At 36.4% G+C, this 14,794-nt stretch overlaps 3 protein-coding genes across 6 annotated transcripts; 1 reads left to right on the plus strand and 2 right to left on the minus strand.

Annotated features, from left to right (window-relative positions):
* Positions 1-247: 247 nt before the first annotated feature.
* LOC306998944 (uncharacterized protein) lies at positions 248-2,323 on the minus strand. Of its 2 annotated transcripts, none has more exons than XM_079613342.1 (4): positions 2,227-2,323; positions 1,708-1,813; positions 1,391-1,520; positions 248-1,072 (listed from the first exon to the last, which is right to left on the minus strand). In XM_079613342.1, the coding sequence occupies exons 2-4, from the start codon at positions 1,802-1,804 to the stop codon at positions 871-873; spliced, it is 429 nt and encodes a 142-aa protein (XP_079469468.1). In that variant the 5' UTR covers positions 1,805-1,813; positions 2,227-2,323; the 3' UTR covers positions 248-870. The 2 variants fall into 2 exon arrangements, with proteins under 2 accessions (XP_079469468.1, XP_079469469.1); XM_079613343.1 differs by having other exon boundaries at positions 1,708-1,826; positions 2,227-2,321.
* Positions 2,324-2,959: 636 nt separating this feature from the next.
* On the plus strand, positions 2,960-11,426 carry ift70 (intraflagellar transport 70; the record flags this gene model as incomplete). Of its 2 annotated transcripts, none has more annotated exons than XM_079613313.1 (19): positions 2,960-3,150; positions 3,309-3,374; positions 3,561-3,770; positions 4,319-4,375; positions 4,517-4,652; positions 4,938-5,042; positions 5,119-5,247; positions 5,535-5,584; positions 7,421-7,573; positions 7,709-7,774; positions 8,063-8,116; positions 8,205-8,270; positions 8,403-8,479; positions 8,662-8,872; positions 9,580-9,651; positions 9,792-9,895; positions 10,309-10,387; positions 10,882-11,011; positions 11,290-11,426. In XM_079613313.1, exons 1-19 carry the CDS (start codon positions 3,076-3,078, stop codon positions 11,424-11,426), a joined length of 1,977 nt encoding a protein of 658 aa, XP_079469439.1. In that variant the 5' UTR covers positions 2,960-3,075. The 2 variants fall into 2 exon arrangements, with proteins under 2 accessions (XP_079469439.1, XP_079469440.1); XM_079613314.1 differs by having other exon boundaries at positions 8,409-8,479.
* Positions 11,427-11,881: 455 nt separating this feature from the next.
* cUnh16orf89 (chromosome Un C16orf89 homolog) lies at positions 11,882-14,733 on the minus strand. Of its 2 annotated transcripts, XM_079613327.1 has the most exons (8): positions 14,437-14,733; positions 13,664-13,816; positions 13,432-13,582; positions 13,230-13,347; positions 12,646-12,808; positions 12,455-12,559; positions 12,269-12,346; positions 11,882-12,183 (listed from the first exon to the last, which is right to left on the minus strand). In XM_079613327.1, exons 1-8 carry the CDS (start codon positions 14,603-14,605, stop codon positions 12,080-12,082), a joined length of 1,041 nt encoding a protein of 346 aa, XP_079469453.1. In that variant the 5' UTR covers positions 14,606-14,733; the 3' UTR covers positions 11,882-12,079. The 2 variants fall into 2 exon arrangements, with proteins under 2 accessions (XP_079469453.1, XP_079469452.1); XM_079613326.1 differs by having other exon boundaries at positions 11,936-12,183; positions 12,269-12,559; positions 14,437-14,708.
* Positions 14,734-14,794: the final 61 nt, after the last annotated feature.

The raw sequence follows: 14,794 nt of genomic DNA on the forward strand, positions 1-14,794 counted from the left end.
TTTTCAATTATAGTAATTAAGTCAAAAAGGAAAATTTACCTTTTGTCTAATGCTGCCATGGTCTTCTTAATTCATGCATAGATAGATAGATAGATAGATAGATAGATAGATAGATAGATAGATAGATAGATAGATAGATAGATAGATAGATAGATAGATAGATAGATAGATAGATAGATAGATAGATAGATAGATAGATAGATAGATAGATAATGTCAAAAGTTAGCTAACACACTGAAACTTAGGAGTGAATGCAACTGAATTTATTATAGCTTACATGAGATGGCAAATATGAGCCAAGAGATATTAAGCATCTAATTACCATGCTCATCAGATTATAAGCATAAATACACAATGGGAAAAACACAATTTATTTTGTTCCTGAAATGTTCTTAGCTTGTACATAATCAGTTTATACCTGCATGAGTCATTGATCATTTTGAGAGCTGCAAATGCACATATCACTTCACTGACAGTCATGCATATTTGAATATACTCATAGACTAATTCCAACTACAGATTCAAGTCAGTGAAATTTAATACTCTTGTGCTAAATAACAAATGCATATGTTTGTTTCTTTTTGATTAGGAGTAATAGAAGTATTCTAAAAATAAGTCCCGTGGTAACAGCTATGTCCTTTATTTTTTGCAACCTTAATTATGTGCTGGCTGTCACATTTTAAATTGCTGCTTTCAGATAAACCACATAGAGGGACATTCAGTTCAGCATAGTGTTTATTATCTGTTTCCCAGCAACATACAGCAACAGGACACCAAAAGAGAGAGAAGCTCAAAGAAAGACTGCCAAACGAATCTATGATAGTCGTTTGCTGTTAAGAGAGATCCAACTCTACTCAAGCGCAGAGCTTTCTAGGAGACAACAGGCATCTTCTTAGTGACCCGTCTGCGCACCGGGTTAGCAGGTGCTGCGCTCGCGCTGGCCCTCTCTGTCTTCAGTTCATCGATAAAGGTTTCCAATGGACCAAACTTATCGGTCAGCTCACCAAGATGAGTTTTCAGGGCATTGAACTCCTTGTACAAGTCATCTAGTGCCTCAGAGAGAGGTTGGATCCTGGGTAGAGTTAAAGAGAGAAAGAAATATGAGAATCAATAACACAATAGCACAGTCGCTGGTACTTTGAGGAATATGAAGCTGACTAGTTTCCAAACCATAAGGAGCCAGGAAGTTCCCCATTAAGCACATAAAATATTTTGCTAGTTTTCAGTATAATGAAAAGTTCAGCTCTAAAAAAGAACACAGTCGACATTTTAACATAACTGCAGATACCAAAATAACAATGTTGTGTTCCTGCTGTTTTCTGGCTGTGGAAAGAAAGAATGCCTGAATCTGAGAGTTTGATGTAACACATTGAACCTCATGAAAGTCTACCTGGAGTAGTCAGGCAGCAATGACTGATGGTCGTTCTGCAGGAGTCCTTTAACTTGGTTCAGGATGTCAAACCTCCAGTCATCAAGCACTTGAGTCAGATTTGCTACTCCTCGCATGCTTACTTTCTCAGCTGAGGAACCGCAATATAGTTTACATGTTTATCAGACGAAAAAGCAGTAATATTACCTAGCGGTATTTTTTAGGTTCATATGAATAAAAAAATTGTGAAACCATACTTCATAGCATATAGCAGTAAAACATATAAATGCATAAATGAACCAGTGTGTCTTTTATTAAACAAAAAGAAATCCGCTCACAGCCATCACGGTAGTTCCACTCCTCTTTTGCAATGCGTCTCCTCTGACCACAGACTACGACCACGGTCAGGAACAACAGGCTCACTTTGAAACTCATCCTAGTTTCCTGCACAAGTAGTCGACAACCAAAAAAAGATTATGTGAAAGCAAATTTCTTCCCCAAGAAAATTTTGAAATGACTGCCCAGGTCTTTTCCTCTACTCTAAGCAGATGATGTGTTTACTGAGAGATAAATCAAGCCCTGTGCTAAACTCACTATTGATCACTACTAAACTACTAAAAATAATATTGGTGCATAAACACTGTATTTGGTTTCAGGGCACAATTTGTGCCGACTTGCTTGGTAGCTGTGCATGAAATTTTCTTTGTCTGTAAGAAAGCTACATTTTATAAAACATGTTATATAATATGCATTTAAAAAGTTTTATGAAATTTTAAACTGATACGAAGAGCCAAAACAGTCTAGATTCTTGGAATTATAGAACTGTGCATGTCTATAATATACACATGTTTACTTACCAGTCAGAGAGTTTGGGAAGATGTGCTCTTTTCAAGTGCCCCTGCAGTTCTGTGACTGGGTAGCTGCACCAGTCTGTCCCAAGACTGAAAAACACTCCCTCCTGTTTTAAAACATTCCCTCACCACACACATCTTTTCCAAACACTTGGCTTGTATGAGCAAGCCACTATGGTTTGAATGTCAAAACTCTCCCTTGAGGTTCAAATAGTTCTGTAAGGATTTGATTGCTTATTTGTGACTTCTGTGCTTAACCAATAAAGTTAGCATGCACTTTTAGAGTGTGTTCTGTCATTGCCATATGTCAAATGATACAAAAAGAAAAATTGTATTGCACATTCTTTGCTCTCGTTTTTGTTTGTTTGCTGCTGTTTTGTAGCCTGACTCATTATTATATATATTTTTTAGTAGAGATTTATAAAGAGAGCCTCTCATTTCAAAGGTCTGTATGGAAATATGGTTTGACAGTTTTTAGCAAAAATAAATTGTCAACACCTGATATAGTCTCCATGTAAAATGCCACAGAATCTGGCCATGTCGTTAAAAACAAACACACAAACAACAAATAAAAGTATGTCTGGAATTTGAGTTTTGTTTGTGTATAATTGTTTATAGCCTATATGAAATAAAGACATTTACAGCATATTACAATGCTGTGTCTTATGACAAAAAGATTGAAGCATAAATAAGATGTCTTTCAGCCTCTGCAGAATAATAAATGATGTATATGTCACATCCGGTTTTGAAACGGTTGCTAAGCGACAGGACGGTTGCGTCGTGTCTCTGAAAACACAGAAGGTTGCATCTTTAACTTTATTAATCTTGACGTTTTTGTTTATGGGATAACGCTATATGTATCGATTGTGTTCGATAATGCCGCTAACAACGATTAAAGACGGCGAATACACGGCCACCGTGTACAAAATGGTCAGTGATTAGCTGCACAAGCTAACAGGCTAGCTTAGTTACCACTGTTCTCTTTAGCTGTTTGCTTGCTTATTATCGAATATTATTATGATTATTTGCATGTCGTTTTATCGAAATTATTGGATTTTTTTACTAATCCTTATTTCTTTCTTTATAAGATCAAAGAAGGGCGATATGGAGACGCAATTCATATTCTGAGCAAAGAACATCAGAAACACACTAAAGTAAGTTACAGGAGTCAAACTGGACTCATTCTTTACATTGAATCAAACGTCCTTTGCGCTATATATATATATATATATATATATATATATATATATATATATATATATATATATATATATATATATTCCTTTATCAATATTCCAAATTGATATTTGATTTGACAACCTCTCTCTGTTTATGTCCAGTCCAGGGCTGCTCTGTCTCTCCTAGGCTACTGCTACTATCACATGCAGGACTTTACTAATGCAGCAGAGTGTTATGAACAGCTGACACAGCTTCACCCAGAGGTGGAAGACTACAAACTTTACTACGCCCAGTCTCTATATGGAGCGTGTGCATTCCCAGAGGCTATGAAGGCTACTTTTCTCTTAGACAGCACAGCTAGTCATACTAAGGTAACACAAAGTTTTGTCCCATCTGCAAAGAACCTTAACACTTTTTTGCAGTTTTGCAGCACAGGTTATTGAGATGCTTGTTGCATTCAATTTGTAGATGTGACCATCTATCTCGAAACTGCAGTTGTCACAAAAAGAGGTTTTTGTTAATTTTTTAATTGCATATTTTTGTTTATTTTGAGGAGTATTCCACATGTGTCTCCACAGTTCTGGGATTCCTACAAGGTGTCCTAGATTTTTAAATTTAGCTTTTAATGAAAAATGTTAGAAGATTCATCATGAGTGACTAAAGTCACAAAGAAGCTCAGCATCTGTAAAGATCAGAGGAGAAACCCCACATTTTTTTAAATAAATGCAGCCTTGGTGAGCATAAGGGTCTTATTTTTTAAAAACATTTAAAAAATCTTACCAACCCCACATTTTAAAACAGTAGTGTCAGTTAAAATAACAGTTCTTTTTTTGTTTACTGTGAAGATCATAACATGTCACATTGTATCCCCTTTAAAAAATAATAATATTTAAAAAAATAATGAAACATTTCTAAACAGATGATCAAACTGCAAGCTGCCATTAAATATGGAGAGGAAGATTTTTCGGGAGCAAAGGTAACATCTTTCTTTCTTCCATCATTTTTGAACCCTAATTCCATTCCAAACCCTCTCCTTCTTCCATGTGGAAAATGAATCACCATCTGACCACATGAACGACTGTTTATTTGGTTGGAATATTTGGTGTTGCTTCTCCAGACTCTGGTTGAGCAGTTGCCTCAGGATGATCCAGACTACGATGTGGATCTCGGGTGTTTGCTTTATAAGGAGGGCGAGTATGAAGAGGCTTGCAAAAAGTTTATGTCTTCCATGAACGTACTGGGCTACCAGCCAGGTGAGCATGAGCTTCTTTAGCACTGGTTCCGTTGAATTATAACTGTGTGTGTTTGTGGTGTCTACATGCAGGAGCGTAATAGACAAAACAGACAAACTAGTCTCTCCCAGTCATTTTTTTGCCAAGAGTAACAAAACATAACATTGACTGGTTGACCACACTGCGTAAAGGTAGTAATTTAGATTTTTATGGAAATGAATGCGGTATGGAGAGATTCTGACACACTGTGATGTTTTCTAAAACTAGCTGTCCTGGACTATGTCTGATTGTTTTTTTCTTTTACAGATCTGACATACAATATAGCACTCTGTTACTACAGTTTAAAGCAGTACGCTTCAGCACTCAAATATATTGCGGAAATTATTGAGCGTGGAATCAGAGAGCATCCAGGTATGTGTGACAGAAAATATTTTAAGATGTGCAATGTAATACAGTTAATTTTAGTGAATGATTCTTATGTCTATAGAACTCAGTATTGGAATGACAACAGAAGGCATTGATGTAAGAAGTGTCGGCAACACCCTTGTCCTGCATGAAACCGCTTTGATTGAAGCCTTTAATCTGAAAGCAGCTATTGAATACCAGCTGAAGAACTGTAAGTATAGATAAACCATCCGACATGATGTTTCACTTTGGCGCCTTCCTATCATATACTTTTTGATGTGCACTCTATTTATTCATAGCGTATAATAAACTGCAAATCCATTAGAAGGATCTATGGCCTCCCAGGATGCAGTGTTTTGCCAAGTGCCTTTGTGCAAGATTTTGCATGGGGTGATACAATGCTCTGTTTTGACTGCTTACTCTAGCACTTACTACTATTGAACTTCAGTGAATGTAATTCAGTGATACTGGCCTCTTATCTCTAAATCTGTTTTGCAGATGCTGCAGCACAAGAAGCACTGACTGACATGCCCCCCAGATCAGAAGAGGTACTAAAAATATCACCTCTGTGGTAACACTTTGCCACCTTGACACTTGGCATTCGCATGCATTTCCTATCCGGATAGTTTCTGAATATTGTTTAGCAGAATTGCATTCAAATGTGTCTGTTCGCACGTATCCATTATTTAGGAAAACAGCACTTACATATTGAATCAGAGGTTGCATTTACCATGTGTTTTCTGCCATTTACAGAATTTTTAAAACAGAAATGCATTACAGTAATTTTTTCCATAAAGCATCTGGTCTATTGTGCTGTCCCGCTAAAAAGTAAAGGATGCTTATAGGGATTAGATCAGAAGAAAAAGGTACATTTAAAGTGCTCCTGCAAAAAAAAAAACAGATCATGAGGGAAACATGAGCAAGTATTTGGGGAGAGAAATTAGAGATTTTAAGTGTAGTCCAGTGAAATAATTTATGGGATATTGTTCATTAAATTGGGCGAGCAGATTGCAAGACCTCAGTGTCTGTTGACTTATTCATATTTTGAAAGCAGAATAAAAAGAGAAGACGCTGCAAAAGCTCTTTAAAGACTGATAAAAATAGAGCATGATGAAAAGATTTACAACCTAGTCCATCAAAGTGATGGATCATTATTATTTGTAGCACCACCTCATCATATGTTATTTAATCAACGTGATCATTAGATATTGCTTTAATCAAAATGCATTTGCATTTATACCTTGTGGCATTTATACTTCGTCAATTGAAATCAGAAACCATCTCTCCGAAGGTGGTTTCAGAGATCCACGCACAATCTGATTTACACTTGACTTTAAATGTATTCAAGTGCTGTCCGATTGTAATCTGACCACCAAAAGCACCTGTCAATGTATTCATAGCACATTACTATTTTATTACAGTATATTTCCAGGTGATTTAGTTCTTCTCATTTCTGTAGCAATGCCGAAAACAAAGGCTGCCGGATAAGATGAGATGCCTGTCAAGAGAATATTTTCTTCATTAGTTATGCTGTTTGATCTGAGCGTGCTCACTCTTGCAGGATAGCTTTTTGTGAATCAATGTCATAGGCATGTCAGTTCACATGCACACATGCATAACTTTTATCCTATATTGACAGACCATGTGTCGCCCATTTCAGAAGAAAGAAAACGACCAAGTCAGTTTTACTTGAATAGCACAAATATAAGTTTAGTTTTCCCAAATACTTTGTAGATTGTCTGTAGTTATGCACTGGGAATTTGCTGTTATTGTGATTCCGGTGCAGGTTTAATCCTTTTCTGCAGGGGTTTGTATTGTGAGAGCTGGTAAGCCCACACCTGCTGGCTGGAATGATGGTGGGCTGCAGGGACATGTTTTTGTGCTAGTTTGTGCTGGCACCTAAAAGTTAATGAGTCCAAACAGTGATCCATCTTACATAAGCACTCATTAAATACACTCTTTCTTCCCGCAGGACAGTTATTTTTAAACACTGCATCTGTAGCTAGGACTAGCGCAAGGAATGCACCAGCGCAAATGCTATACAATATTCACATGGTTATGCTATTTCATTCTTATTTAACTGATTTTGGATTGAACTAACTATAATACAGTGCAATTTCACTGTTAGTTTATTGATAAATAACTCTCCATGCATATCTCTTTTGAGAAATGCACAAGCGAACATATACTGCCCTCTAGTGTACCAAAATGTCACTGTGATGGTTTACCATTAGTACATACAGCAGCATGACAATTTAAAGCTAATTTATGTCAATAGCAGTTATCCTTATTTTGCTCTTTTTGTCTCTTTCTATGTGTAAGAAATGCTTTTATTTTTGAAGTCTATCAACCATAGTAATGATGATTATGTTTTTTACATTTAGGAGCTGGATCCAGTCACTCTTCACAACCAGGCCCTAATGAACATTGACGCCAAGCCCACAGAGGGTTTTGAGAAACTTGCTTTTCTCCTTCAGCAAAACCCCTTCCCTCCTATAACTTTTGGCAACTTATTACTGCTTTACTGTAAATATGAGGTGAGCGTACTCCATTGATGAGTGTTTAGGAAACCGATTGGTTAGTGGCATAGAAATTATGCAACTCAGCTTTAAAGAAACTGTATTGTATTTTTCTTTCAAGAAGTGAGATTTATTTGCTTTTTCCGTCTATAGTACTTTGACCTGGCCGCAGATGTCTTGGCTGAAAATGCTCATCTCACTTACACGTTTCTCACACCGGTAAAGCAGAAATGATTTCATAGCAATTCTATTTCCCATCAGCTCTGTTGTATGTGCACAGTTAGCAATTTTAGAATTAGAAAATGCAATCATGTAGAAACAAGTCTCTACTTTCTATTAGCCCAGATAGTCATTCCAGTAATATCTACATTGATTCCTGTGGCCATAAGGCATTTGCAAGTAATAACACACCAGGTCATAATTACAGAGCTTCCTCATTCATATTGACATATCGGTCCGAACTCGCATCAAGACTATTGGGCTCATTTTTTGTATTCTCCTTTATAGTACCTCTATGAGTTCTTGGATGCCATGATCACATGCCAGACAGCACCTGAGGAAGTAAGTGATCTTTTGCAGAGTTTTCTGAGTTGGCAAGTACCTAGTGAGTATTTGTTTTTTAATGAATTTAACTTTGTATGTGATGTAGGCTTTCCGAAAATTTGATGAAATTGCTGGGAAATTGACTGAGCAACTACGCAAGGTTACAAAACAGGTTACAGCTTAGCATTTTCCCTTATAAGAATTCACTGTATTTATGTCTGCTTGTGTCAAATATGACTCCCTGAATACACCATTAAATCAAAGCTAATTAGAATTTAGAAACTAAAATCTCTTTCCTTTTAAGGTGCAGGAAGCAAGGCATAATCGGGATGACGAATCCTTAAAAAAACATGTCCAAGACTATGACGAGGTTCTTGAGAGGTATCATTTACATTATTACATCTATGCGTTTAGCAGAGGCTTTTATCCAAAGCAACTTTCATAAGAAGAGATTACTAAAGCTTCATAGATTTCTGTTCCTTACTTCATTTATGTAAATGAATGTAAAATGGTCACTGTACGTTTTAAATACGTTTCAGTGTTTTTCTTTACTTTTTTTTAAGGTACATACCTGTGCTAATGGCACAGGCCAAAATCTACTGGAACCGTGATAACTACAGCATGGTGGAAAAGATCTTCCACAAGTCACTGGAGTTCTGCAATGAGCATGATACTTGGAAACTTAATGTTGCTCATGTGCTCTTCATGCAAGATAACAAATATAAAGAAGCCATTGGTTTCTATGAGCCCATCGTTAAGAAGCATTATGATAATGTAAGTATGATATTGCTGAATGCGCTTTTCTTTTAGATGAAAATAAGTATGGTAACTTACGAAAATAAAGTCAGTCCTCAGAAAGTCTGCACTCTGTAGTATCATAGTAATTTAGAAAATCAGAAGTATAGTTTAGTAAGAATCTAGTTTGAAAATAGATTTTGTTCCTTTTTTTTATATAAATATTGTTTAAAATTTGTGACATTTCATAATTTCTATGTATATCTGCAGATATTTGTATTTGGATTGGTCATTAAAAAACAACCAGTAGTATTTAGCATAAACAGTAGGATCCAGATGTGTTTTTAAACCAATTAGAATAACACTGATAACACTGAACTCAAGAGGGAATCTGAAGACATGTAGTTCATTCTTTGATGACTCATGGATTTATTGTGTATAAGATTTCCTGTGACGGTGGGTCACATTTCCATGTTGAAGTACTTGGCACAGCAGACAATTATATAACAAATCTTAACATTTCAAATGAAAACATGTTCTTTGCTCCTCTGCTTGCTAGCTGGAACTGTGTAACATTCAAGAGTGTCCCTGCAAAACAAAACCCTCGGTAAAACGATCTGTGACTCTTGGAGTCTTGCTGTGTGACTGCATGGAGTTTGCAGCATGATGCTTCCTCTTCTTTTTCTTTGGAAGAGAGTGTATGTTATTAGAATCCTTGAAATTGATTGTCACATTTTGTCCCGTAGATCCTTAACGTTAGTGCGATTGTTCTTGCTAACCTGTGCGTGTCATACATCATGACCAGCCAAAATGAAGAGGTAAAAATTTCAATCTGATTTCAATATAAATATTGATACTAATTGGAGCAGCCTTGTTTGATCAGATTTTTCTCTTTCTGTGTTTTTTTATTTATTTCATTTTATTTTAACCTTCTGGTCCACCTTCTGTGTGTGTACAGGCAGAGGAACTGATGAGGAAGATCGAGAAAGAAGAGGAGCAGATCTCTTATGAAGAGCCAGACAAAAAAGTCTTTCATCTGTGTATTGTAAACCTTGTAATCGGGTACGTACAATATTTTTACATACTTGTGTTAAATCAACCCATAATAACACAATGTATCTAATCCAGTATGTACAGGTACTATTTTTCACTTTACATTTACTTTCTGAAATTTAAAATCGTTTCCGTTTAAAAGTTTGTGGTCTGTATCTTTTTTTTTTCTACTAAAAATAAATACTTAAGACAGAAAGGTGCATTTAATTGACCAAAGGAGACGGTTTAAAAAGATAGGATTTCTAATTCAAATTGAACTTTTTTTTTTCCTTTTCCTAATCCTGAAAACAAATATCATGGTTTCCACAAAAACATTAAGCAGCTGTTATCAACATTTATAAAAAGAAAAGAAAAGAAATTAGCAGCAAATCAGCATATTAGAATGATTATCTGTAATACTTATAATACCTTATTTCTTACAGGACTTTGTACTGTGCTAAGGGGAACTATGACTTTGGTATTTCTCGTGTCATAAAGAGTCTTGAGCCATACAACAAAAAGGTAATCAATATTGAATTTAATGTTTTTAATAAAAGCCATTTTTAGTGTGTTCAGACAGCACATAAACTTTCATATTCCTTACTTGCTGTATTTCTCTTAGTCTAGCTCAGTTAGCATCCTCAACATGTTATTTTTGTGTATTCACAAATATCTATTGAAGAGGTCTTGACTGTATCCAGCTGCATAAACAGTGTTACTCAAAGACATCAGCATTCTCGCTCTCATGACACTGTAGCAGATGTACAACACTGGAGTGCTACTGCACTTCCTTTTGCACCCTATCACTGCCTTTGGTCTCCTGTCACCCAGGAGTCTGTACTGAATATGTACATTTAAATCCCACCCCAAAAATCATGTTTGGTTAGATGCTTTCTAAACATGTTAAATTTCCTAGGATGGCAAGGTCTTTAGCCTCAAGTTCAACCGATGTTTTCTGGTTTTACTGATGTGATTGCCATGTGATATTATATGACAATGACGTCCTGTGTTTTTAGCTTGGAACAGACACGTGGTTCTATGCTAAGAGATGTTTTCTCTCACTACTGGAAAACATCGCCAAACACATGATCATGCTCAGGGATCCAGTGGTGCAAGAGTGCATTCAGTTCCTTGAGCACTGTGAATGTAAGTATTTCCTCTAAAGAAGTGGTCTGATCCCACAGATAGTCCCTCTAAAACAGGTTCTGTATTCAAATGTAGCAGGACTGTGCCAGTGCAAATCTATAATCCTCCTGTAATACGGAAAGCATCAACATCTAATCCAGTGATTATGAGTTCACTGTTGTTTTGATTGTTTAAATCAGTGGGGATGAAATGCTGTTTTTTGAAAGCTGAGACGCTAATTCATTTTCAATCCTGAGATTCTCCACGGGACTAATTACTTTTTCAACCCTCCCCTCTAGTGTACGGTAAAGATGTGCCTGCCATCATAGAGCAGCCTCTGGAGGAGGACCGCATGCACATTGGCAAAAACACCGTCACATATGAATCTCGCCTGATAAAAGCTCTCTTCTATGAAGTCACAGGATGGAATGAGTAATCCTCACACATCAAATATCTATATTAGAACAAGATATTGGAAAATATTCGTCACAGACCACAGTTTTCTCACTGGCATAGATGGTGGTTTGACTAATAAGACATTTCAACATGGCTACTTTCTAAGCAGCTTTTGAGAGATCATGCTGTGTCTGGACTAAAGTCAAACATGCATTTTTAAGCATGCATTCTCTGTAATAATGAGCCCACAGGGGTTCACTCCCTCCAAACATGAAAGAGAAAATATTAACTAAAGAAAGGCATTTTTGTTTTCATTTAAACTAAGCTATGTTCATGTTAAAATGATGCCTCTTTTTAACCTTTTATGCTCAACGCATTAACATGGGAGGCATTGCAATTGTACAGTTTGGTTATTTTTCCTCAGAATAAATACTGCATCATAGTAGATTTTCTTTATTTATTATAAAGTATACATTTTGTTAATTTGATTTTATTAAAAGGTATTTTCCTGTAAATGTTTTCCTGGCTATTTTGCCCTTCTTTGCAGCATGTTGTTTTCACCTAGACAGCATTAAATCTACCACACATTCACAGAGAAGTGATCATAGAGGGAAGAATAAATACCAAATACATCTAAAGCCTGATAAAGAAGCAAATCGGGTTCTGGGACCATTATCTCGTTAAGCATGGCCCTTAAATTAAGGGTCTCTTCGTTATGTCCTGCTCTGAAAGGTAATAGTTGAGAAAACCTCCTAATGTGCTCACTGCAACTCCTGTCATATGACTTGAGCAGCCATCTATGAAAAGAAACGTATACGAGTTAGTTTCAGACAGTATAACTGTGTCATGTTAACAGTTAACATGTTAAGAGCAAACTAACACCTGTCAGCGTTTTTTCCCTTCTTTTCACCCGTTTGTGGGGTGCATCCAAAAATTCCTCAAAGATCTGGGAGATGTCCTCTGAAGGGAGGGGGAAACAATATCGCAATTGACCGTTTAAAAGGTAATTTAAACCATTCATTAGGATTAGGATATTTTTAAGTGTATATTTAACATGATTTAACTCACCCTCTTTGCCAAAGCAACCCACTTCTTGGTCTTGCCATGTTAAAATAGACTGTAACCAGTCCAGTTTATAGAAGTCTGAAAATCCCACTAAACCACATAAAAGAACTGTAAAAAATAATAATAAAATGCATTAAGTGGATGTTATAAGTATTTTTCTCCATTAATTTATTCACTCTATAGCATATACTAACTGTTTTCTATGAAGATGTCCTGCATTTGGCCAGTAAGACCATTCTTGAAAATGTCCTGGTTGCTTTTTATCATGTTGGTGCAGAAGATTCTCTTATAATGTTCCACAGTTATGTTGACTCGAGACAATCTCAGGTCCCCCTTAAGCATTCTGGAGCACCCTTTCTGAGGACACAAGTGTCAGACTGAAGGTACACAGATTTACTTCAGAGTACACCAGAAATGTGTTATACTTTCTCTGTTATTAAAGGGATCATTCACCCAAAAATGAAAATTTTGTCATCACTTAATCACCCTACACAAAAGAAGATATTTTAAACAATGTTGGTAATCAAACATTTGATGGTCCCTATTGACTTCCATAGCATTTTTTCCCAATATGCAAGTCAATTTGGGACCATCAAATGTTTGCTTACCAACATTCTTCAAAATATCTTCTTTTGTGATCAACAGAAGAAAGAAACTCATACAGGTTTGGAACAACTTGAGGGTGAGAGTAAATATTTATTTTTGGGTGAACTATTCCTTTAACAAAAGGTAAACAATCATTTGCTTATACAATAGTAAAGGTTAATAGAGTGGTTACCATTGTTCCTATCATGAAGTACAGTAGCTGGTGGGACAGGGAATAGTGTGGACATCCAAACTGTGTCATTGTGTCTCTACAGGACTTAGTCACAATACATGGGGTTCCATTGTCTTTCCTTTCAATAAAATAACAGTTACCTTATTGACTGATATTTATACCTTTTTAGTTATAGTTTTATTCTATTCTACAATTGTCTTACCATGTTCCTAGAAGGAGAGTCATGCACTTGTCACTCAGGTGCTCATCATAGCACTCCATAGACCTCACAGAGGTATAAACCAGCGAGGGGTCTGTGGAGCCCCATTCTGCAGGCAGGGACCAAAAGGAGCTGTGCAAAATAGGCTCAAACTCTGCTCAGGAGAAACAGTTCAGGTTTTTTATGTCCTTATTAGACTGGATGTTGAATAGGGTTTATTTTCAAAGAGTATTACCTTTGAAGTAATTGGGGTCTGTCTCCTGAAGAGCGTTGACGGCAGTAGAAAGGCTCTTGTTCAGTCTCTTCAGCATAGAAACGGCAGCTGCGCGCTGAGAGAGACTCAGAAAATCCGAATGCGGCCAAGTTCGTGTTGCCTCCCGCAGCTGCGCTGAATTATATAAGCAGACATACGCCTAATGGTGAACCAACCAATGATGGATTATTTACTTCACGAAACCATCAGATTATGGGGGGTTTTGAGCCCTCTAATAAAGCACCGAACCCTCCAGAAGGAGGTCAACATAAAACGTTGAGGTTCTAAAAATGTGGGATTTTTTATTTACTTTAAATCAACAAATATTCAGACAACGTGTGTCAGTAACCATATCAGAAACCGGAATAGATTTTACATATCACAAATATAATCATACAATTTTTTTAGTGTTCGTTTAAAAAGTAATTCAGATGGTTATAGCTTAAAAGAAGACAATTTTGATTGCGCGAGGAGAACCTCGAATTACTGATAGACATTCTATTAAACATCATCGACAATCCTGAAACGAGCTGGGCTCAGTTAATTTTACAACCGAGTCCAGTGTCAAGTACATCTGTCAATTGAAATAAGACTCTTGAAAAGCTACATGAAAGATAAATGTTTTTGTTCTCCACATTGCAAACTTATAATAGGCTAATCAATAAAAAAGTTGAATTATTATGGCACTCAAACAAACGTGCTTTAAAGCACCTTAGGCTGTTTGAATTGATTCAAACTGTAACATAATGGTTTACCTTGAAGTATTATGTATCCAACAACACCGTCCAGGTTGATGTTTCTGCCCTGCATTTCAAAGTATGTGATTCCCTTGGATAAACTCATAAGTATGTTATCAATCACATCCTGGTTTGATAAATCAATTGTAGACGAGAGAAAGATAAGTACAAGGAAAGGAAACCACATTTTAAGAGCTTTAAGAATGGAAAAAAAACGGGGCAAATCGTTAATGGTCTATCCAGTAGCTTTTCAAAGGCGAAGCTGTTTGACAAAGCAAATACATCACGTGACTCAGTCAGGTCCCCTTAAACCGTGGGGTGCCACAGCTTGAATTATTGCTTTTGCTTAAAAATACCTTTCTTTCTTTCTTTCTTT

This window comes from Phoxinus phoxinus (assembly GCF_949152265.1).
Source record: "Phoxinus phoxinus genome assembly, chromosome: 1".
Taxonomy (NCBI): Eukaryota; Metazoa; Chordata; class Actinopteri; order Cypriniformes; family Leuciscidae; genus Phoxinus; species Phoxinus phoxinus.